Source organism: Dipodomys ordii, unplaced genomic scaffold (genome assembly GCF_000151885.1).
Source record: "Dipodomys ordii isolate 6190 unplaced genomic scaffold, Dord_2.0 Scaffold60, whole genome shotgun sequence".
Classification (NCBI taxonomy): domain Eukaryota; kingdom Metazoa; phylum Chordata; class Mammalia; order Rodentia; family Heteromyidae; genus Dipodomys; species Dipodomys ordii.
Window position 1 is genome coordinate 7266334 of NW_012267276.1, and position 25093 is coordinate 7291426.

At 38.8% G+C, this 25093-nt stretch overlaps 1 protein-coding gene across 1 annotated transcript in view; it reads right to left on the reverse strand.

Moving 5' to 3' along the window:
• Positions 1–25093, reverse strand: part of Fat4 (FAT atypical cadherin 4) — a 190065-nt gene that overhangs the window by 76263 nt on the left and 88709 nt on the right. The window contains exons 2-4 of the mRNA XM_013022110.1: positions 11744–11875; positions 2591–2852; positions 653–1003 (exon numbers count right to left, since the gene is read on the reverse strand). Coding sequence (XP_012877564.1) covers positions 653–1003; positions 2591–2852; positions 11744–11875 — 745 coding nt within the window. The remainder of the gene's footprint in view (positions 1–652; positions 1004–2590; positions 2853–11743; positions 11876–25093) is intronic.

A 25093-nucleotide genomic window follows, 5' to 3' on the forward strand; every position in this document is an offset into this window, starting at 1 on the left:
ATACCACTTCTCCCCCATTTTATGTGTGTATATGTGTGTGTGTGTGTGTGTGTGCCCATAGAATAATTAGGGCAAATAAACATATAGATAAATATATAAATACTTAAATATAACACAAACCTCTGGGCAATGGTGGCTCATACATATGATTATAAACTAGTTAGGAGGGTGAGATCTGAGGATCATGGTTCAAAGCCAGCTTAAGCGCACAAATCCATGAGACTCCTATCACCAATGAACCAACAAAAAGCTGGAAGGAAGTTATGGCTCAAGTAGAAGAGCACTAGCTTTGAACAGAAAAGCTAAGCAAGAGCAGGAAGCCCTAAGTTCAAGCTTCAGTCCAGCAACAAAAAATAAATATGTAATTAATCATAAATTATTATTAATCAAATCCTCTATTGTTATATTATTGTACAATATGATATATTGCATAGATCATTAATATTAAGATATATTTATATAGCATAATAATATATGATATATCATATAATTGCACTATTACATTATATGTACATATATACATACATATATGTATATATTCAGTATATATATATGTATCTATGTACACCTATATGTATATGAATATATATTATGAACATATATGTACCAGGTTTTGTTGACGTTTTTAGGCCATACTTAATAAATCACATACCATCATCTGCATCGGTAACGTTAAACACCAGGACAGTAGAGCCTGGAGGCAGATTCTCCATCAAGGAGGTGCTGTATGAACTGAGGCTAAAGACGGGTGGGTTATCATTGACATCAAGTATGTTGAAGTAAACTCTGACAGTAGCAAATTGTCCCCCACCATCTTCCGCACGAACACTGAGGATGTAATATTGCTGTGCTTCATAATCTAATACTCTGGTCAAATTGAAGACTCCAGTAACAGGGTTCAGAAAAAATATGCCATCTTCATCATCTTCATTCACAATGTATGTAATTTCTCCATTCACACCGGAGTCATCATCAGTAGCTAAAATAGCTGCTACCAAGGAACCTGTTGAGAAGAATAAATGAATGGTCTAAAATTAACAGAGCAAGGGTAATTGAGAAATGACTAACTGAATATATGGAGTCATTGGAAAGATACCCTGTGAAGATGCTGTTCACACAGTACTACAGAATTCCACACTGTCATCCACACCAGCCTTTCCACATATCTGAGAAACCTGTATCAGATGAGATACCCTGTGGCTGGGATTTTCCCATAAATGTCTTTTAGAATGAATCCTACTTCTGTTTTCCACTGGGCACTACCAATTGTTTTTAATCTTTTAATGATCATTAAGTAGTTGTACAAAGGGATTTTAGTTCAACATATCAGTTTGTGAGTACAATGAATCTTGACCAATGTCTCCCTTCCATCTTCTCCCCCATCTCTCTCACCTTCACCCCTCCCCTCAAGTCACCTGGCTCCATGCTCACATGTGTACCCTGAATATTGTGATTGCATTTGCACACTCTTCCTCTCTTCATTGACACTACCAATTTACAAACTTAAAAATTGATTCAGTGTCTGTATATTGAAGCTTAATAGTCCTGTAAGAAACTGTAGATTTCACACAATAATGCAGGTAAATGCTGAGCAGATTGCACAAAATTTCTCTTGTTATTGTTATAATTCAGACAAGACATGAGCAACTCATTTTTGGAAACAAATGGACAATTCCAAGGGTAAAAGAGTTTTCTCTGTGCTCAATTTCTTTGTCAATGGAATGTCAAAAACCTATACCTTAACATGCAAACTCATTCCGAAGGTAAATCAAAATAATATTTCAAAATTTAGATAAGATTTTCTACTCTATTGTTATGGTACCAAGGTGTGCGCGTGCACGCACACACACACACACACACACACACACACACGCACACACACACAGGAAACAAGGATACTAAGTTCTCAGACTGTACAATAACAGTACAATATGTTACAAGTGAGAGTCCAAGAACATTTCTTGACTACTTGTTTATCTTGAGCCGCAGGCAAGCAAACTAAAGAAATGCTTATACCAGGATTATTGATTGCTTTTAACAGTGCAAGTGTGTCAAGCCATGATAAGTTAATCCATTTGCCCTTAGCCACTCAGCTACAGTTGATTCCTGGTAATTCAGAAATGAGCTTCCACATAATTTGCTATTTCTATACATAGGAACACAATCATATCAGTTTTAAGAACTGAAATTAAGGGTATCAAGACAGGTTACTCAAAACCCTAACAAATATTTCTAGGGACAGAAATACCATAATTAGTAATCAGATAAATGTTAACCTCATTTGCTCTCAAACAACCCCTCCCCAGAACCTAGCAATTTGTTCACTAATTTCACCAAAAAAAGTTAATTAAAAGATTCAAAAATTCAACATATAATATATATAAATAGTATTACAGATATATGTGATATATTAAGTATAGTCATTGATATATGTAATATATGTAAAGCAACTGGTATATATGTAATACATTATGTACATATATAATAACTGGTAGAATGTAATAAGACTAGTTACTAATTAGTACGTCCCATGATTGTCGCCAAAGAAAACTGTTAACAAAGTGGCCTGAAGGACAGGCAGGTCACCTACCAGGACTAGTGTCTTCTGGGATGTCAAAAGAATACACAGGCCGGGAGAACTTGGGCGTGTGGTCATTCACGTCGCTGATGGTGATATTGATCCTCATGTCTGAGGACTGCAGCCCATCATCAGCTCGCACCAGCAGGGAGTACTTGGAACGGCGCTCCCTGTCCAGCCTCTTGGTGGCTATGAGGTCTCCAGATTCAGGGTCGAGTCGGAAGCTATCATCAGCTCCACTAATAATAGCATATGTGACCACAGCATTGGCACCCTATGGCCAAAAACAAAACAAAACAAAACAAAAACACCAGGCATCTGATCAGGAGAAGCAGAACAGTTGGACCATTGTTTCTCTCATTTCCTCTACCATATTGTTGACCAAGTGAGGTTGAGGCTTTCATTTCATAGGATATAATCAGACTTCAAAAGGAAAACTTAAAGAACATGCCAGTTTGTACACTGAAAATTTATAAACACCAATGAAAGAAATTACAAAAGAATCAAAGAAATAGAAATATATTTGTAACATAATGTTGTTAAAATGTTTATAGTACCCAAAGGAACCTACAAATTCATTTCAATCCTTTTCAAAATGCTAATGGTATATGTGTGTCCACGTGTATGTGTGTGTGTGTGTGTGTGTGTGTGTGTGTGGTGCTTGGACTTGAATTTGCTGTCTCCAGCTCTCATTTAGCTTTTTTTGCCTCAAGGCTAATGCTCTGCCACTTTAACCACATTTCCACGTGTAGCTTTTTGCTGGTTAATTGGAGATAAGAGTCTCACAGCCATGGCTACCTTGGCTGGCTTCGAACTATGATTCTCAGAGTAACTTTACGTAAATGTGAATAAGTGGCACTTGGCTTGAAAGGCATCTTTAATAGTGATGAGAATTTTTAATTCATATGGAGTAAAAAAAGACTTCAAAGTAGATGGAACAATGTTCAGAAAGAAAAAAGAATTCTAAGGATTTTAAAATCAGTTATTGATTTCAAAATAGACACAAATTAAAACAATATAATACCAGCATCAAGTCAGATAGTTCCACCAATCGAGCTGACTAGAAAGCCAAGAAATAAACTCATGCCTAAAAGTCAACTGAGCTTTGACAAGGATGCTAAGAATGCACAGTGGCTAAGAAATAGTCTTTCCAAAAAGAGTTAGTTAAAATATATATATACGTATAAAAATGTTAACATAAAAATCAATTCCAAATGGCTTAAACAATTCAATAGAAGACCTGAAACTATATACTCTAGCAGGAAAAATAAGAGAAAGCCTGCTTCCCCAGCCACGGGGGACTTGGCAGTGATTTCATGGCTCTGACCAGCACAGGCAACAAAAACAAAGAAGAGACAAGTGACAACAGCAAGATACAAAGTTTCTGCAATGTAAAAAGCAAAGAAAATTAAAAGGTAAATCATGGAATGAGGGTAGTATTTTTAAAGTTGATTTATCTGATAAAAGGTTAATTTCTAAACTATATGAGCAAGAAATAAAAATCTAACAATCTAATTACAAAAGGAAGTGGGCTCAAATAGACATTTTTCCAAACAAGGTATAGAATAGGCCAACAGAAGTTGGTTGTTTGTGGCTGACACCAGTAATCCTAGCCACTTGAGAGGCTGAGATTTGGGAATCAAGGTTCAAGGTTAACCCAGGTAGAAAAGACTATGAGATTCTTATCTCCAATTAGCCAGCAAAAATGTGGAAGTAGAGGTGTGGCTCAAGTGGTAGAGTTCCAGCCTTGAGTGAAAAAGGAAAGTGAAAGCAGGAGGCCCTGAGTTCAAGCCTATAACTGGCACAACACACACACACACACACACACACACACACATACTATGGTTGTCTCTGGACAAGCAGAAGAAAGTCAGGGACATGAGCATTCACACCCCCAGTAGATTCCTTTTACAATTGAGACACTAGATAATTACACACAATCCTACTCCAAGTGTATGGATTTCAAGCCTATACCTGCCAAAGTCATCATGTGTACTCAGGAAAGGGAAATTAACCTGCTGGACAAATGGAGAGTCTTAGATGGGCAGGGAAGGAAGTAGCTAAGAGAGAGGTCATGCTGAGTTATTTACTTTAGGGAATCTAATGGAATGAAGAGGTGTTTGGGTTTTGTAGAAGGGACTTTCTGGTCACTGTAGACTATGGAGAATGAGTCCGGTATGCATGAATGTGCAGAGAGAGGTGCTTGGTTTTCTTACTTTGATGTGCTTTTAGTGCAGATTTTTAATCCATGACAAGAAATCAAACTAAACTATTAAATTATGGAAATATTCTGCAAAATCTCAAATGTAACCCAAATGGCTTGCATGCCGCAGACACAAAACCTTCATAACATTTTAGCTGGAAGTAAGCTTTTAAGACTATCATTATTATTGACTTCATAGGAGCTAGAGGAAAGAGGTGATGAGCAGAACTTGTATCTAAAAGAGATTTGGGGCTCTGTAATCCCAAAGTGCATGAAAGAAACAGATTATAAGCCCCTATTCTGTGGGATGAAAACAGAGGTAAGTTCTTCCATTTTCCCAGGTCCTTGAGATATGAGCCCCAAAACTACAAGCTACAAGCAAGAAAGGCTATAGAGGGAGGAGAAAGGTCACAGAGCATTCATTAGGAGTTTCCTTGAGTTCTAGACCTGCCTGATTACATCACTTCAAGGGGATTAATGAATTTAACCTTCCAGGCTCTCAGTGAGCTAAACATCATTTCCATGGCCATCTTGATGGTAAGTGACTTAGATGCAGGGATCAAATCCTGGCTCTGTCCCTTTGGAATTCAGAATATGAATCTGTGTGAACCAGCAGGAGTCAGAGGACAAATTGGTAACACTAAAACATAATTAGATACAGAAGTAACTGTAATAATCATATGTGTAGATTTTCACACATATTCTTGAACAATCAGGTATGACTAAGTGAAAGCAAAGAAAGGAACCATTTATGTTTGGAATTACTATGTCAGGAATTTGGAGAAGATACTTATTGAGGACCACAGAGAAGAAGGATGTGCTTGGATACAAAAGAAATTACCAAGGAAAATTTTATCTGCTATCTGTTCTGTGTTTGAAGGACAATGCCAAAGAAATGACTGTCTAGAAATTTCAGATGTGGGACGGTAACTTGAGAAAATTATCTGAAGGTGTGTATAGAGGTGTCTGCTCCATTCACAAGTGTTACTGAAAATGTAAATAAAGGGGCTGAGAAGGTGGCTCAGTGATAGAGCACTTGCCTTGCATGCATGAGGCCCTGGGTTCGATTCCTCAGCACCACATAAGCAAAAAGAAAAAAGCTGGAAGTGGCGCTGTGGCTCAAGTGGTAGAGCACTAGCCTTGAGCTGAAGAGCTGAGGGACAGCGCCCAGGCCCAGAGTTCAGGCCCCATGACCGGACCCCCCCCCAAAAAAAGAAAAGAAAATGTAAATAAAGAGAAAAGGCAAGAAATGACCTAAGCATGAAGATTATTATTGATATTTGAAGAATGGGAGACGCAGAAACAGAGAAAGATGCAGGAAGGGTGACCAAGGAAATAGCCTCAAAGGAGGTACCAGAAGGCTCAGAGTGCCCTCAGATTTAGCAATGATAAAGAAACTAGGGAAAAATAGAATTAGAAAACCATGTGGATTTGGTCATGAAGGACAGTAACTTCACCATGTTTTAGAATATTAAATTTCTTTCATTCGCTCTCTCTGTCTCTGTCTCTGTCTCTCTCTCTGTCTGTCTCTCTCTACCAGTACTGGAGCTTGAACTCAGAGTTGCAATCCCATTTGGCTTTGTTTGCTGGGGCCCTATCACTTGATCCACATCTCTACTTCTGGCTTTTTGCCGGTAAAATGGACCCAAGAATCTCAGACTTTTCTACCTGGGCTGGCTTTCAACCATGATCCTCAGTTCTCAGGCTCCTGAGTAGCTAGGATTATAGGCACTCAGCAACAAACCACTTTCTTCTTGTAATTGCAAAACAACTAAATATAGGCATCATGTATGTAAATTATGACTAAAATTAAACATTCACTGTGTTGGTTGAAATATAATCTTGTGGGCCTTATTTTTAGGGTAGACTATTCCATTAATTACTTCTATGGCTTTTGGATATAGGTTTTACCGATGTTCCTTGATTAAAACCAAATAGGGTTGTAGTTAAGATTTAATTAATGCATGCTAAAAACTTACATTGAGGGGCTGAGAATATGGCTTGGTGGTAGAGTGCTTGCCTAGCATGCATGAAGTCCTGGGTTCAATGCCTCAGTACCACATAAACAGAAAAGGCCAGAAGTGGCACCGTGACTCAAGTGGTAGAGTGGTAGCCTTGAGCAAAAGAAGCTCAGGGACAGTGCCCAAGCCCTGAGTGCAAGCCCCAGGACCGGCAAAAAAATTATATAGATACATATATATATATATATATATATTCAAAAAGCCTTCAAGAGAGAGTATAGAGCTATTTTAACTTTTTACTATTATTCTTAGAAGAGAAACACTTGACAGCTTCCAAATGAGAATAAGGTAAGAGCTTCCTTGAATCCCTAGGAAAATATGGTTTTAGGGTACCCAGTTATAAGAAGCCCTTTAACAACTACTTTCTACTGAGAAGCACTGACTCCTGGCATGGGCCCACAAATTAACCAGCAGCAGGATAATGACTCCACACCCCAGGTGCCTCCTTTTGTACCTGTGTGCAGACTCCTGAGCCATTCTCTCCACAGTCACTTTGCAATCATCTTGAAAGGGCAGAACTTATCGCTGATCAATCACATCTTTAAGGGGGATTTGAACTACTGCTAAGAGGGCATCAAGCCCCCACAGGACAGATCACCGGCAATAATCACGTATGTATTCTGATTGTAACATCTCCTGTGGGAGCCTTCCCCATACAAGAGCTGAGGTGACAGCCAGGCCCTGCCTGTCAAGGGAAGACTCTTCACTGCTCCCATCACTCACTCCCTGCCCCCCCCACCTTCCATGTCTGTTCAAGTGGGTGTATTTTTCCTGAAGATAGCTGAAGATATACTAAAATGCTTTCTTCTTACAGCTGCCATGTAGTAAATCTCTGCCTGTCACTAGGCCTCTTGATTTGGCCTGTAGGAGGCCAGGGGCTAGGCCTGACCATCAGGGTCCTGGACTGAGGCTACAAACTCCAGTTTCACTTATAAATTATTGATCTTGACATTGAGGTCCAAGTAATTTTGGAGCTTTAGACTTGAGAAATTGCCTTTTGATATAACTATATTTTATCTAAGCCACGTTTGTACTTTTTCCATGATTAGCTTAGAGAAGTTTATTAATGCACTCAGAATAGTAAATCTCAAAAGACTAATTATGCTGGATTAACACATCCACAACTTCAGGGCTTTGCTATCACCCATCACTTGTCCTTTTTGTTTCTTTTATGTTCAAGTACATAAGGGAATGATTTCTAATAGTCCAAGGCAAAAATACTCCTTCTTTCAAATTTATAAGGAGTGACATTTGCAATCTTTTTATTCTGCTTTCTCAAAGCCAATTTTTAAATTTAATAAAGTGAAAGCCTCCCAACTATTTTAATTTAATAATGAAATAGCTGACTTTAACACACTGCCCACGTTTATCTTGTATACTCAGGTGTACATGACTCTCTAACATTTTTATTGTAATTTTATGGCTTAACAAAACCATCCAACATCAATTTGCAATTCCTAGTATCTACTATTTTAATCTGCTAGGAATATTATTATTATTATTAGAATATTCTAGCAAAGCTCAGGTATGATGGATGTTATATTCAATTTTTATCTGTTCACATGAGACAGCCTTGGAAATTGGGAGAAAGCAAAGAAACAAAAATTTGAAATATTACAGAACTTCTTTGATATTTTCAAAGGTCCAATTTGAAAGTTATGACAATTGTGCAAAGAAGAAAAGCATAAGACTGCACTGATTTTTTAGAAAGCCATTTTTTCATATTCAAAATCGGCTGAGGTGGTGAATTAGTACCCCGGGTGAATGTAACAAAATGTGTTGCCAAGAGTAATGATTTCATTAGAACTTTTGAAAAGTCTATTTATTAAATACACTGAGCTTGCTATATCTGCAGCCCAAGAAATAAATATGATGTGTCAGCTGCAGTGAAAATAATACTGAAGAGAAACATTTTACTCTCCAGAGGAGACACACTCACACACACCAAGAAGGAGTTTTTAGAAGCAAATATCTAAGAACTGCTTGATTCAACACAGTTCAAACGGTATTCGTGTGTGTGTGTGTGTGTGGTGTATATGTGGTGTGGTATGTGTATGTGTGTATGGTGTGTATATATGGAGTGTAGTGTCTATGGTGTGTATATGTGTATGCTCTATGTATATGTATTGTACATATGTGTGTGGTGTGTGTATATGTGTATGGTGTATGTGTGTGTGGTGTGTGTGGTATACATGAGTGTGTATGTGTGTGTGTGTGGTGTGTGTGTGTGTGTGGTGTATGTGGTGGGTGGGTGTACATGTGGGGTATATATGTGTGTATTTGTGTGTGTGTGTGTGTGTGTGTGTGTGCTGTGCATACATGTGCATACCAATACTGGGACTTGAATTCAGGGACTGGATCTCTCACAGGGCTTTTATCCTCAATTCTGATGCTCTGCCAATTTAGCCAAACCTCTAGTCCAGCTATTGCTGGCTAACTAAAGATATGAGTCTCTGGCCTTTGTCTGAGCCATCTCCCCCCACCCACCACCCCCAGTCTTAATACCTCAACCTAAACATCTCAGCTTCCTGCATAGCTTTAGAAGTACTGGTGTGAGTGCCAGCCTCCAGCCTCAAATGCTGCTTAAATTAAGTTCAACACATACATGTGGCTTCTGAAACTGATTTATTCTTAACCCAGACGTTATTCTCTAACACCCCATGTCAAGTCATTAAGGAAAAGCATATAAATAATAAAAGAGGTATCAACAGATAATTGGTTGATGACATATATAACTTTAGCGCTTTGGGTTTTTTTTGGGTCCGGTCGTGGGGCCTGAACTCTGGGCCTGGGTGCTGTCCCTCAGCTCTTCCGCTCAAGGCTAGTGCTCTACCACTTGAGCCACAGCGGCACTTCCGGCTTTTTTTCTTTTTGCTTATGTGGTGCTGAGGAATCGAACCCAGGGCCTTGAGCATGCAAGGCAAGCACTCTACCACTGAGCCACCTTCCCAGCCCACACTTTAGTGTTTTAAATAATTTCATTACCAGGATACAATTGGCTTATACTTGTAATCCTAGCCACTCAGGAGACATACCAGAAGATCAAGTTTCGGAATCAGCCCAGGCAGATAAAATATGGGACTGTTATCTCTAATTAACCAACAAAGCCAGAAGTGGAGTTGCGGCTCAAGTGATAGAGAACCAGCTATGAGGGAAAAACACAAGTAAGGGTACAAGGAATTCAAGCCCTAGTACCTAGAGAGAGAAAGAGAAAGAGAAAGAAGAGACAGAGATGGAGAGACAGAGAGAGAACAGCATGATAATTAAAACAGCTAAATTTTCAAGTACAGTTTTACTGCTACTTATATTGAATAATCCCATTCTAATTATAATATTCCATAGAGTAAAGAGAAGTTTCTGCTCCCTTCCTACAGAGTAGAACCAGTAAAATAACTATTGCAATTATAATTATTTTATGTGCACTGTTTTATGTCCATCAAATGAGATTTTTATTATTATTGTTATATGCAAGTCATCATTAGTGACATTTTATAAATTGATATAAACAAATGTATTTTAACAATGGCAAGCTTTAAGAAACTATTTACTAGTCTATACTTATATTTACTGATCTATTATTGATAGAGCTCCTGTATCAATAATACAAATGTTCAGTCATATAACTGTCAATAATAGCCATATGGAATAAATGTGAACTTTACATAAAATTGCACAGAAATTATTAAAGTTAAAACATCAAACCTATGCTAGTAGACAACTAAATTTATTTAAATATACTTCATTCTGTTCCCTTTTACTAGGTAGATTTTGCAAAATTTGTAATGTCTAAGTCATTAGGGTTTTGAATTGGCTGTTAAGAGTAGACAGCTGTTTATTTGATCACCTTTATAAAGTTAAAGAAACAAACCTACGAAGAGTTTTCTCAGAAGACAAAAATCAAATGTTTAGTTATTGCTGAAGTTCAGATGAGGGTGAGGAAAGGAAATTGCTTATTCTGTGTCAGGCTTGTGTTACAGAGGGTCATGCAAAGTTACTAGTGCTGTCTGAGAAGGCATTTCCCCTTTTCTCAACTTCAGAACATGAATTTACCCAATAAAAAGAATGTAAAATAGCCAGGTGGCTCACAGCTATAATCCTATTCAGGAGGCTAAGATCTAAAGATCACAATTATAAGCCAACCCAAATAGGAAACTCCATGAGATTTTCTTCTCCACAAAAAGCCAGAGGTCAAGCTATGGCTCAAGTGGTAGAGCACCAGCCTTGAGTGAAAAAGGTAAGAGACAGAGCTTAGGCTCTGAGTTTAAATCCCAGTACTCACACACACACACACACACACACACACACACACACACACACACACACACACAAAATTCTCTTGAAGTATTTAAAATGGCAAAAAAATGACAAATTATATACATTATCATGCCACTAAAATATAATTGTAGGAGATAATGACCTAAATTTTGCCCTCAAATTCACCATTACTCATAAAATGTCTGTTCAGTAAAGAACTGGAAAAAATCGTGACCTTGGCTGGATAATATTCTTACTGTATCTTCAATAATTTTTAAATTCATGTGCATAATATACACACATGACAATTAAATAACATTTGAAGGCCAACTTCGATATTCGTCATGTTAAGTGACCTGCTTTTCTACAATTTCAAAGGCAACAGAAGCAATCTTTACTGCCAGAAGGTCACAAGTCGGAACAATAAAGCCATAAAACAGACGTCTATTCGTAGGCAGCTGTCCTGTTTTAGGCCTTGAAACTGTGTGGCTAGTGAGTGTGACCCGTGAGCAGCGATGGACGGGGCCGTGACTGTTGGTGGGAGGGCAGCTGCTTGCCATTCCTGGGTCACCTCACACACTAGAACGTTCTGGGAGCGGGGGTTCACCCTGGCAGCTGCGAGTCTCCGCGTGGCCTGTGCCCCCACGCGGTGCCGGGTCGGGGAGACCCCACACTCCAGGAGCGCACCTCATCGGCATCCATGGCGCTGAGCTGCAGGATCCTGGCGCCGTCGCCCACGTTCTCCTCCACCGTCAGGTCCAGCGTGTCTGCGGGGAACACCGGCGGATTGTCATTGATGTCCTGCAGCGTGATTTCCACCTGCGGGACGAGAGGAGAAGTCCGCGTGAGACTCGGGTGGAAGTGCTGCGGGAGACCCGCCACGGGTAACGGGAGGCAGCCAAGCTCCACAGCCCTCACCAGGGCAAACACAAAGCCCAGTGAGGACCGCTCGGCTCGTCCAGAGTAGCGCATTCTAAACAATCCCTGAGCAATGTGTACTAGAAAGTTCTACCGATCAACTCAGTCATTCCACAATGGAGAGGACCAAGATGGCCTGACACTCCGCATGAAACCCGCTGGCCCACACGGCCAGACAGGAACAATTCCTTCCTGAAATGTTTACTGATTGACAACTGAAAAGTCACTCGTGTTCCCATAAGAAGAAAGCCTCCAGCACAGCCCCAGTGATTTACATCTGCAAATAATGGCTGCTCAGGAAGCTGAACACTGAGGATCGCGGTTCAAAGCTTGTCCCCAGCATGGGACTCTTTGCTTCAATTAACCAGAAAGAAAGAAAAATTGGAAGTGGAGGTATGGCTCAAGTGGTGGAGCACGAGTCTTAAGTAAAATAATCTAAGGGACAGTGCCCAGGCCCTGAGTCCATGTCCCAGGACTGACATGAAAAGAAAATAAAATGGAAAGAGAAAGGGAAAAGAAAGGAAAGGGATTGGAAGGGGCAGGGGAGGGAAGGGAAGGGAGGAAAGAAAAGAAAGGAAGATAAAAGAAAAGAAATCCTCCAAGTTTTTCATGTCAATATTCAACTTCTGGAGAAACAAAGCTATACATGCCTCCTCCTCATCTCTCTGTCCACCACTTTATACTAATTACAAAAATTAACCAGCCTATATGAAAAATAGATATGTAGCTTGGGCAGCACATACCTGTAATCTCAGCTACCGAGATTAACAGTAGATTCACACTACTTTTCTGGCTTGTAGAAGCTATAATTCTGCTTAAATGTTGTTGTTTTTAGCCTACTGAAGAGATTACATTATCTTCATTCATGACTTCCAAAACTGATGTCACTACAGGAAGGCTGGTGATAAAATAACAGCTCCTCCAGGCCGGCATCACACTCCTAAGCCACTCCCCGGGGCTTGACCAAATGCCTGTGTTTGTATGGGGTAAATACTACATAAATTCAGTGAGGGACAGAGTCTCCAGGGACACTGGAAACATGCATTTCTTTTTCTGCATAAGGACTCAAGTGAACAGACATGATTGCATTATATACCAGGACCAGCATAGCCCAGGACTTCTCTGTCCCTTCCCCTGGCCCAGGAGAGGAAAACTCCACCTTTCCGGCCTGAAATGAGGCAGGCCTGGGAACCCCCAGACACAGGCTCCTTGCTGGGGACGTTCCAAGTCCAGGCAAGTGTGCAGGAAAGGGCTCAGTGATCTGACCTTCAACTTCTACGTCACACAGTCAGCGTCACTAGAAAACACTGAGAGGGATGTAAGGAGACAGAGCTTCAAGTAAACAGTGATAAGTAGAAGTAAAATGACAGATCTAAAATGCCTTCACAAGATCTCTCTTTAAAGGAAGCTAAAGACTACCTAATTTACTCAATTCAATGGGTTTAATACATTTAATATAAACTTCCATAACAAATATCTCCATATCAGACTAGCAACTGTCATCATAGCTACTCAAGAGGGAGAGATCTGAGGATCTTGGTTCAAAGCAAGCCTGGGCAGAAAAGTCCATGCAACTTGTATCTCCCATTAACTAGCAAAAAGACATAGGTGGAGCTATGGCTTATTAGTGGGAGAGTGCAAGTCTTGACCAAAAATCTCAATCTCAGGAACAAGACCCAGGCCCTGAGTTCAAGTCTCAGGACCAGAAACACACACACACACACACATACATCTTTTCACTTTCCATACCAAATATATGTCCACAAATACTGTAATTATATGACAAAAGGTCTAAGCACCAGCAGAAACTTTGGCATTCTACATTCCTTTCTGGGTTTGGTTTTGATTTTTTATGTGGATATTGGTGGCTTGAATTCAGGAACCTTAGCACTATATCTTAACTTTTTCACACTACCACTTGAGCCATAGCTTCACTGCTGGTTAATTGGAGGTAAAAGACTCTTCATCTCTGCTGCCCAGGCTGGCTTTGAATTGCCATCCTCAGATCTCAGTCTCTTGAGTAGCTAGGATTACAGAGTGAGCCAGTAGCTCCTGGCTCTACATTCACGTGTGTGTGTGTGTGTGTGTGTGTGTGTGTGTATGTGTGAACTAGCTACCTAATTTCACTTCATGGAATCTGAGCATGACCTAATTTAAAATGTCAAGGATAGCGTTAAATCTGGATACACACACATATGCAAATTCAACACTTATTTACACTCTAATGTGAGGGCTTATGCTCCAAGTAATCAGATTTCTTAACAACAGTACAGAGCTGGAGTTCTGTGAGTGAGCTCTGCCAGCGTCTACATATTTCTTTGAGTTGTGTTCTTCATTTCTTTCCCTATTTGGGGTGACTATGGGAATTCTGCTGCCATGAGTCTGGGTGAAATGTTGCACTGCATCCAAAACACTTCATCACGCAGCACGGCCAAAATCTATTATGGTTTTGTAAGTGACTCATATTTTAGTTATGAGGAGGTCCTAACAAAGAGCACAGTTTACATTTAAATGCCCAAAATGTCAGGAATGTAATGTTTGGGCTATGGAGGTATGTAAGATTTGATCTTACCCTATGAACAATGCTTTTAGGTATTTATTTATTTATTTATGATAGAGAACAAACCTAACTCCAGAAGGCCTGTGGCGGGTGTAATAACAGTGTGTCTCCAGGCTCTTCTTGATGCATTACTACAATTCTGAAATTGAAATCTTGAAATAAACAGGAGAAATGAAACTTTACAGAAAAAAAAATGTGTGACTCATTCTGTAAAGAACTGGTAGGGGCTTGATGTGACCCATTAGAGGAAAACCTAAAGAGCCAGTACTATCAAGTGATGCCAATTCTTCTTTTGTTTTATTGGTGGTGGGGCTTGAACTCAGGGCCCAGCTGCTATTAGGTGTTTTTTGTTATTGTTGTGGTTTGGCTTGGTTTGGTTTTTTTACTCAAGGCTGGCAATCTACTATTTGAGCCACACCTCCACTTCCAGCTTTTGGCTAGTTAATTGAAGCTAAGAGTCTCACAGACTTCTCTGACCTGGCTGGCTTTGAATCTCAATCCTCAGATCTCAGCCTCCTAAATAGGATTGATTATAAGCTTAAACTACCAATACCTGACCAAATCACACATTCTATTTTTTTCTACTGTGGTTAAATTATTGTTAAGTAGTTGTACAAAGGAGCTGTCTTGTAAGAAAGCAGTTTTGAATACTGTATGTCTTTGATGAATGTCAGCCATTTCAATATTCTCACCCATTCCTCCACTACCCACCAACTTAATTCGGTAGAATATAAACTGGATTCTTGACTGCATTCTCCCCTCTTCTCCTTTTCATTTGCCCACCCCTTTACCCTTGGTCCCACCCCACCCCTTTCTTGCTAGTACTCACTTCCTGGTGTTTTATTTTGCTATACTTCAGCTTTACCTTTCTAAGGAATTAAACTATTTGAGTCACAATGTCTTAAGAACACTGAGTACCGGTGGTGCACGCCTCTAATCCTAGCTACTCAAGAGGCTGAGATCTGAGGATCATGGTTAAAAGCTCAGGCAGGAAAGTCCGTGAAACTCTTATTTCCAATAAACCACTAGAAAACCTAAAGTGACATTGAGGTGCAAGTGTTAGAGCACTAGCCTTGAGCTGAAGAGCTGAGGAAGAGTGCTCAGGCCCAGAGTTCAAGCCCCATGACCGACAAGTCTTAAGAACATAACTCTGTTGATCTAAACTCAACTAAAATTTAAGTGCATTTAGTTACATTTTTCTTTAGAACTAAAAGAAAGATGTGAAGATCATTTTGACTATATTATTTTACACAAAACACTTGAGAAAAAGAATCATGGTATAATGGCAATGTCTGAAGAAACTATTGTAGTTGGGAATTAGAATATTTTTTTATTTCAGAGATTTTTAAGCTAATAAGCATTTTTCTCTTTAAAACTTAACAGGTCAAATATAAGTTGTCTCACATACCATTTGATAATATCTTGTTGATGTACATGATATTGTTGGTACTATATCTTTCCATGAGTCCAATTCAAGAAAAGACATATTTAATTCCTAACTTCTTGGCTAATGTACCAAATATGTTACCAGAAAGTGTAGGGCACCGAAGCAGCCTTGGCCTTCACATCTGACAAGAGAAGTCAGGCAAGATGTGAACGTAAGTAAAGGTGAGAAGGAAGTTTGAGAGACAGCACTTTGCTCCAGTCAGCCCTGTTGGCCATCTTACTCAGAGTAAAGCCTGGCCTTGGGTAACATAGAGATAATGGAAGTTCTCGAGCTGACTTTCTGACCAGCAGGGCTCCTTTCTGTTTCCTGTGAGGTTGTGAAGTCACAGACTTACTCCTGGTCCTCACACTTGCCTAGCCCTCTGCCCTGTTTCATTGTCAGGTAGGTTTGGCTTTATCAGCTCACCCTGCCAGCTGCAATCCCCTGATTAGCTGCTTTTCTATCAGCCCAAATCCATACCTAGCCATTGACCTCACACAAAGGGGGATTGTTCCAGTCCAATTATTCTAGAATATCAGGAGTGGAGGAAGCAAGTACCTTTTTGATTCATTGTAGTTTCACTTTTAAAAGTAAAAATAAACTTATAATGAGTTATAAAGCAGGCCATATTTCTTACATAAGCCACATGTATGTAACTGTGCCCAATTATATTTTCTCAAACAAAAGCAGTGACATTAATCTCTCCCCAGTAAAATTCTCCTAGCAGTCAGAAGCATATGTTTTTGGGATTTCAATGTATTTCTTATGAGGAAAGAAATATGTCTGGGTAACAGGCCAGCTTGGAGAGCAGCCAGAAGCAACCAGAATGGCTAGAGTACGGATAAGATACAGTTAACTCCGTTCTCGAAACAGAATACTTTCCATAACTCATTAAATGTGTGCTGACATAATAAAAACCTAGTGTTGTTGTGCTTTCAATATTGTTCAAATTAGAACCAAATAAGGATTTCTTTTAAGGCGAAGGCAATCATGTGTAACCACTTCAACTTTTCCTGAAATCAATACTGCATAATTTCTGCATTTTAACAGATTCTTAAGACACCAAAAGTAAATGCAGAAGGAAGGATCATGTTAAAAGTTGTGTGGTTTGCATATGAAACTTATGGAAATTTTTATTCCATTCTTTACAATAAACATGGTGGTAAAGTGTCCTGTAATTGAACAGTCATTCAATAGATGTGAGTCTGAGTCAGGTAGACAAACATATCAGAGAGAAATTTAACCAAAGATAAATGAAAATAGTTCATCAATGTTTTTCATCATTGTTCTTGTTTCATAGATAGTAGACATGATAAAACAGAGATTTCTGTTGTCTGCTGCGACAGAATAGTTGTTGGAGACGTACTGCAGGTAGAAGCTGTGGTCTAAAGTGGGACAAGAGAATTTGGGAGGGAGACAGGCACATGAGTAGCCTTGACAGGTACATAATGGGCAGTGGTAGAAAAGGAGGTGAGTTTGAAAATCCTGGACTGAGTGACTTTTCAGTAAGGAAGCTGGGAAAAGCAGACACTGAACTAGGAATAGCCAATGCCAAGGCCCTGGGGCTGTGGACAAAGAGCAAGGTCCTAGCTGGGACCAAACATTGTAAAGACTTTGCTCCCATTCTTTAACCCCTCCTACTAGAGGCAGGGCTCATCTCTCCATCCTTGCCCCTTCCACTAGAGACGGGGTCATCTCTATTTCCTTTGCCCCTCCTGCTAGAGGAGGGCCTCATCTCAAAGTCTTTTGGCCCTGCTATTACTTTATGCAAAAGACACAAAGTTACTTCCAGGTATAGTAATCTACTATAATTGAGTCTATAGCGCTAGAATTTCTTCATACATTTTATTTTTGGGGGAGGGTTGGTCGTGGGGCTTGAACTCTGGGCCTAGACATTGTCCCTCAGCTCTTCAGCTCAAGGCTAGCACTCTACCACTTGAGCCACAGTGCCACTTCCAGTTTTTTCTGCTTATGTGGTGTTAAGGAATCAAACCCAGGGTCTTGTGCATACAAGGCAAGCACTCTACCACTGAGCTACTTTCCCTGCCCTGGAATTTCTTCATACTTCTAAAACCATATCTCAAACTTTGAGATTGAAATTTTATTTTAGGGGTACTTTCCTCCTCCTTCTCCTGCTTCCACTTCTCCTTCTTTTCCTCCTTCCTCCTCTTCTTCTTTCAAAACTACAATGAATTCCATTTTTATGAAAAAGAATTGGCTCATCAAGTAATGTAGCTGTTCATCTCATCTAAAATGCCAACTACATCTTCAATATATCCTGAATCTACTTGTCAAAATACAGTTTTTTAAGGGATCTGTATATTCTGAATTTATATTTGGAAATTCTATTTCAACAAACTCAGAAAGACAACTTCTCTTCTAAGGCTTAAAATAAAAAATATTTAGATTCATTTCTAGCATAATCCTGATACTGAGTCCACACATACTCTTTCTTCAATCCCTGAAAAGCTGGTTTGACCACGGTACGGACATAGTTTGTTGTTCCACAAAGGAAGTCATTTTGGGCAGATAAACCATGGAACCTCCTAACTCCAATTAACCAGCAAAAATCTGAATATGAAGTTGTGGCTTATGTAGTAAAGCACCAGTACTAAGTGAAAAGAAAATAAAAGCATGAAACAACACAGGCCTTGAGTTCAAGTCCCAGTACAGATACAAAATAAAAACTAAACATTGATAAATCATATATTGGGCAGATATACTCAAAAGATATTTAAAAAGAAGCTCATAAAATTTAATAATACAAAGTTAGCAATCCAATTTAGAAAAAAAGTTTAGCAGACATTTTTCAACATATAATACATGAATGCCTCTAAACCAACAGAAACATATGTGAGTCATTACTGAATGAGATACGAAATTAAAATCACAGTGACACAGAATTTCACATCCAATAGAATGGCTCTTGTATAAAACAATGGTAAGAACTGGAATCCCTGAGGCCCTGCCAGTGCCAGTGAGGATAGAAGATTGGGCCATCCCTCTGGAAAACAGTTTGGCAGTTCTTCAAAGACTTAACCAAGGCTGTTACACCACCTACCATTCAACTCCCGCACACCTTGTAAAAACTCCTGAGCTCTGCAGAGAGCTAGCAGTTTAATGGCTCTAGTGGTTTCAACCAGAATTACAGATTCTGGTCACTGGATATATTTTTAAAAATGCACCTTTCTAGGCCAACACCCTAAAGAACCTCACTCACCAGGATGAACAGCTGTCACAAATGGACACTCAAGCCTAGAGCTTGCTAGAAGCTCAAGTGAACTGGGAAAGACAGAAGCTTTGTGAATATAGGGGCATCTATATCCCAACCATGGGAGAGGCTGAGCTAGGAGGATTGCAGTTCAAGGCCAACCTTCATCAAAATGCTGTCTGAGATGCTACCTGAGAAAAAGTAACTAAAGGAAAATAGGCTAGCATGTAGCTCAAGTGGTAGAATACCTGCCTAACAAGTGTGAGGCCCAGAGTTTAAACCGTAGGATCATAACCAAAAGAACCCTACCATCCATATATAGATAATGATATAGATATAAATATGGATAAGTATTATTCTATGTATATTTATATATATACATATATTTGCATAAATATCTATATGTATAATGTAACTATATTATTATATTATATAATTACTATATATATTACATAATGTTATATTATACGTATACACATACATACAAATATACACATTCATATACATGTGTATATGTATACATCCATATTTGTATATGTGTTCATATATATATGTGTATGTACACATATATACATGCATATATGTGTATATACATGTATGCATACACACACATATAGAGAGAGAGAGAGAGAGAAGTGTCCTATTTGAAAAATGTGCCTAAAGCTAACAAGCCTACAGTGATTTTTATCTGTTAACATTACAACTAACACTACAACAAATACAGTAATCAGCATTTATTTGCTGGCTTCTGAAATTTATATCTGAATACTTAATCCTTCCTTTTGTTTACTATTTAGATTTAGCAAGGATTATCTGGGATATTCACTTACATTTATTAAATAGTTTACGAAGCAAACATTGATAGCCTGTCCCCCATGCACCCTGCTCCCAGCTTGTTGCTAAACAAGCTTCAGAAGACATGGAAGTCCACTTCAGCAGTGCTGTGAACACACAGAGAGGTCTGCACACTCTTAAAGGTCTTGATGGTATGTAAATCATATCTTGCAAAAGTTCCTTAAAATAAGACAAATTTTGCAAATAATGTTGCAGAATAAATAAGAGCATCTTCATTTAACATATTTGTTATCCTGAAGGATATTTTAGTAGTGTGTTGGAATTATTGAATTATTGTCCATAGAGTGACGATTTATCTCTTTAGAAAACAAGAATATTTGCTTGTCATCGACCTTCTAGAATGCTACAGCTTCAAAGATTTCCCAATGAGACTATAGGTTTACATTCTCCGATTGCACTCAGTTTCCATTTACAGCTAAGGAAGCAGAAACAAAGCAAAACAAAGCAAAACAAAACAAAACAATTTGGAGATGATCTTGACCATGATTTTCCCTGTAAGACTCATAAACCACCAAGTGTTAACATGGAAGATGACAGTAAAATGTTAACATTGGCAGGGGCTATCAAGATTATCTCATCTGCTATCCTCTAATAATCATAATATTAGTATTAAAAAATCTCACTGATCCTGGTGGCTCATGATTGCAATTCTCGATATTCAGCAGGCTGAGATCTGAGGATCACAATTGGAAGCCAACTCTGGCAGACAAATCCATGAGACTGTTATTGCCAACTAGCCATCAAAACCTAGAAGTGGAGCTGTGTCTCAAGTGGTGGAGCACCAACCTTGAGCCAAAAAGCTCATGGATATCACCCTGGGCTCTGAATTCAAGCTCTAGCACCAAAATAAAATACATAAACTATTAACTAAATAAATGAATTGAGAAATTCAGATTTATATATTTCCCAATTAAATATGTATTGTCAAAATAAAAATCTGTGAGAAAAAATATTCCTCAGACATGATAAATTATACGGTCTCTAGGCATTGAAGCAGACTAAGAGCAAATGAGAATATTCTTAGGAGAGGATCACAAAGACACAATGTTTATGCGCATCTGAACATATAAAATGACATTTATGAAAATGAACTCCGGGAATTGGAAACCAGGGGATTTTGTTTCCTTTGTTGCTGTTTTCAATGTTCTTTTTCTCTTGTTTGTTCATTTATCTGTCTTTGGGAGGATGAAGGGGGACACAGAAATGGAAAAACAAAGGGTGGACAAATGCAGCACTAGTACTCACTAGGCACTATGTGGAAAAAGAACTATACAACTTGTGAATGGAGATGGGAGGGGAAAATGGGAGAGAACAAGGGAAGGAGGGACATTGTCTAATAATAAATGACCTGACATAACTGTAAACCTCTGTACATCACCGTTACAATAACAATTAAAATTTCCCCTAAAATGAGTAAAATAAAAAATAAAAACCTAAAAAACAAGATTCCTAGAATTTGACCCTAGATTGAAAGCACAGTTTTTCTATTTGCTATTGTTTGTGATCTTAGTTATGTTTCTCATCTTTCATTGTCCTGACCACAAATGTCAATATGATATTTTCTCTCACTGAGATATGTGTTTATCACAGTACTTTGAAGTAAGTAGGCACCACATGTATATGGAAAGTTATTTGCATTTTATTAATACATTCTCTCTGTCAAGAATCACTGAGTCACTCATGGTAAAGGTGCCCTGTCTGTGCCGGGCACTGGCGCTGGAATCCCAGCTGCTCAGGAAGCTGAGATCTAAAAATCACAGTCAAGACCAGCCCATGCAGTGAAATCCATGAGACTCTTACCTCCAATGAACCACCACAAAGCTGACTGTGGAGCTGTGGCTCAAGTGGTAGAGCACTAGCCTTGGGCAATGAAGCTCAGGGAAAACATGTAGACCACTGGCATGTTAGCGCGCGTACGCGCGCGCGCGCACACACACACACACACACACACACACAAAGGGTTGGAGATTCTGGTCAAGTAAGCAGAGAGCCCGTTAGCAAGGGCAAGGTCCTGAGTGCTGTTTTTTGTTTTGTTTTGTTTTTGCACTATCAAAACAAAACAACCCCCAAACACTGATTCTGGTTGTTTAGTCTCCAAATGCATATGGACTCTGTTCAGAGCCATCCACCGCAGGACACATGAAAAACACAAACTGTCTAAAGTTAAAAGAGTTACCCAAGAGTCTGTTTTGGAGCAATAAAATGTGGTATATACATCCAGTGTAATATTATTCTGGCTGAGAAAAGGAAAGAAAATTGGACACTTGTTCCAATGTGGATACACTAAAGATATTATGCTATGTGACAATGAATGAAACCCAAGGCTCCATGTGGGCATTAACAAAGTAGGCAAACCCATGGTCAGAAAAAGCCAGGGGAAGATGTGTGGACTATGGGTTGCAGAGGGGAGGTTAGCCAGAGTGGGCTGTGGTGGGGGCAGGGGAGTTAGCCAGCGTGGGCTTGGGCGCTCTGGTTAGTGAGATGAAAACCTTCAGCAAATGGATGAAGGTGGTAAATTGGAAGCAAATGAACTTAATACCAGAATACCATATATTTAAAATTGGCTAAAATGGAGAAGTGGAGGTTTTATATACTCTATCATAATTAATAAAACTTCCTGGACCATGGGTCACATTTCATTCTTTTCTGTTGAACAACACAATGAACAAGAGTGACTTCCCAAGGTATCATGGGGAAGTGAAAGTTCCTTCACCCTTGACTGTTCATCATGTGAAAGTCATTCCTCTTCCCTTAAAAACCTACACTCATAGCATTTCAGACATGAGCTACACTTCGAGATGCACACCTGTGATCCTAGCTAGCAACTGGCACTGAGGATCTGAATGCAAAACTAGTTCAGGCAGGCAAGCCCAAGACTCTCATTTCCAACTGACCAGTAAAAAGCCAGAAGTGGAGCTTTAGCTCAAGTGGTTAAAGAACAGCCTTGAACAAAAATAAATTTAAAAAAACAAGCAAACAAAAAAATAAATAAGCCAAGTAAAGGTCTGAATTCAAGCCTCAGTATTAGCAACAACAACTAAATAACAAGGAGTTTGAACAAGAACTTTCTATTGGTGTTCTGCTGATTGTATGTTATTTCCTTGAAGTTGCATCCTACTTACCTCTCCAGCCAAAATATGTATATACCAAGTATCAGATATGTTGATTTTAGGGCAAAACAAAAGGCTGGTTGAGCTTTGTCTAACATAAAGAGACATATATATCATATACATGAAATATAATCTGAGCTTCATCATATGACTCTCCTTGGCATAATCATTCCTAAAATATTCTGAGATTCTGTGGTGCCAAACATAATATTGTTCTTCTGTCACTGCGCCAACTTGAAACCTGACTCTGAAGTCTTAAGGATGTCCAACAGCAGGACACAAGCAGATGAGACATTCAGCTCACCCAAGGAACTTCTGGAACCACCAAGGCCATGCGACCACCTTAAACAGTACACGTTCCAGAACTTCTCTGAAAAAGTTCTTAGCAGACATGTGGCTAAGACCCAACTTTCTCATTTTGTCAAAATACATTTTTCAAAAGCTTAAAATACAATTTGAAAAATGAAAGTACAAACTAAAATAAAATATGTGAAATACGAATGTGACTAAAGTATAAGCATATAAAATATAAATATAAAATTAAAATTACAAAATAAGATAAAATAAAATGTTTTGAATATTTATCCTATTTTGATAATTCAGAAAGATATAAGCCTTGCAAATGTCCTTCCTGTGTGCATGTGGTATCTCTTACTCTCTAATATGTATATATCTAATATATATAATATATTTCTATATATATATATATATATATATATGCTAACTAGGGAAATATGACAGACTCCCTGGCTTTCCTACAAAGACTCAACTTTACCAGTCAAGTTCATTGGCTCAATTCCCATTCTAAGTCTAAAATGTCTTTTTAGTTTGCTTTTTTTAAATATTTTAACTGCATAATGCTATGTAGCAGCTTTCCTCTAAGCTGATAGATTAAAAACCAGTTTGAGTCACTGAGAGACACTGGAAAAAATGACTCCCATGCTCACTTCTCCCAGCCTTCACTGCTCCCTGCAAATTGGCTTCAGCACTGGAGTGCGTCCATGTCTTCCTCCCGGAGCATAAGAGACACGTCGAGCCCCTCTGTCTTCTCTGCCAATGCTTCCGTCTCTAAATACTTAGCACTTCATCCTGGCTCCAGAAAACTAATTTCCAAACTGGTAACAAATACTAAATTACTTATTAGGAAAGTCCTATAAAATTGAAAACAGAAGGAGACGGAGACACTAGACTAGAAGGTTTAGTATTCCAAACTGGCACGTAGGAAATAACCTTTTCCGCTTGTGTTCATATCTACCTACATGAGACAGAGTAGAATTTCTATTTACTTTTTGTCAAATTTAAAACTCTGGAATATTTGTAATCAACCCAAAATGTTACACACCCTGCCCTGCAGAAGCTCCTAAGGTGTGCATGAACTCTAGATGTCTCACTACAGACCACTGAGCAACTTGCACCTTTGAGTTTCTCCTGCAGAAAACCATTTCATTAATCTGATTAACTTTATAAAAGTAAAAATAATTTCCTCCAGGGGCCAATGGATCACACCTATAATCCTAGCTACTAAAGAGGCTGAGAGCCAAGGATCTTAGTTCAAGGCCAGTCCTGGCAGGAAACTATATGAGACTCTTATCTCCAATTAATTAGAAAAACAAAATCTTGAACAAGAGCTGTGGCTCAAGTGCTAGGGTAACTTCCTTGAGCAAAATGCTCAGAGAAAGCACCCAGGCTCTGAGTTCAAGTCCCAGAACTGGTATAAGAACAACAACGATAATAATAATGACTATGATAGCCTAACTAATGACAATATATATGTTAAAGCTAGTGAGAGTATGTTCTTTTCCCTACTTGATATTAAAACATGTATATATATATATATATATATATATATATATATATAAAACTATATAAAACTCTATTTTTATACACACCATTGCTCTTAGCTTACTGTTGGTTCTTAAAATACACACAGTTTTTTTTATTTCCTAGATAAGAGTAC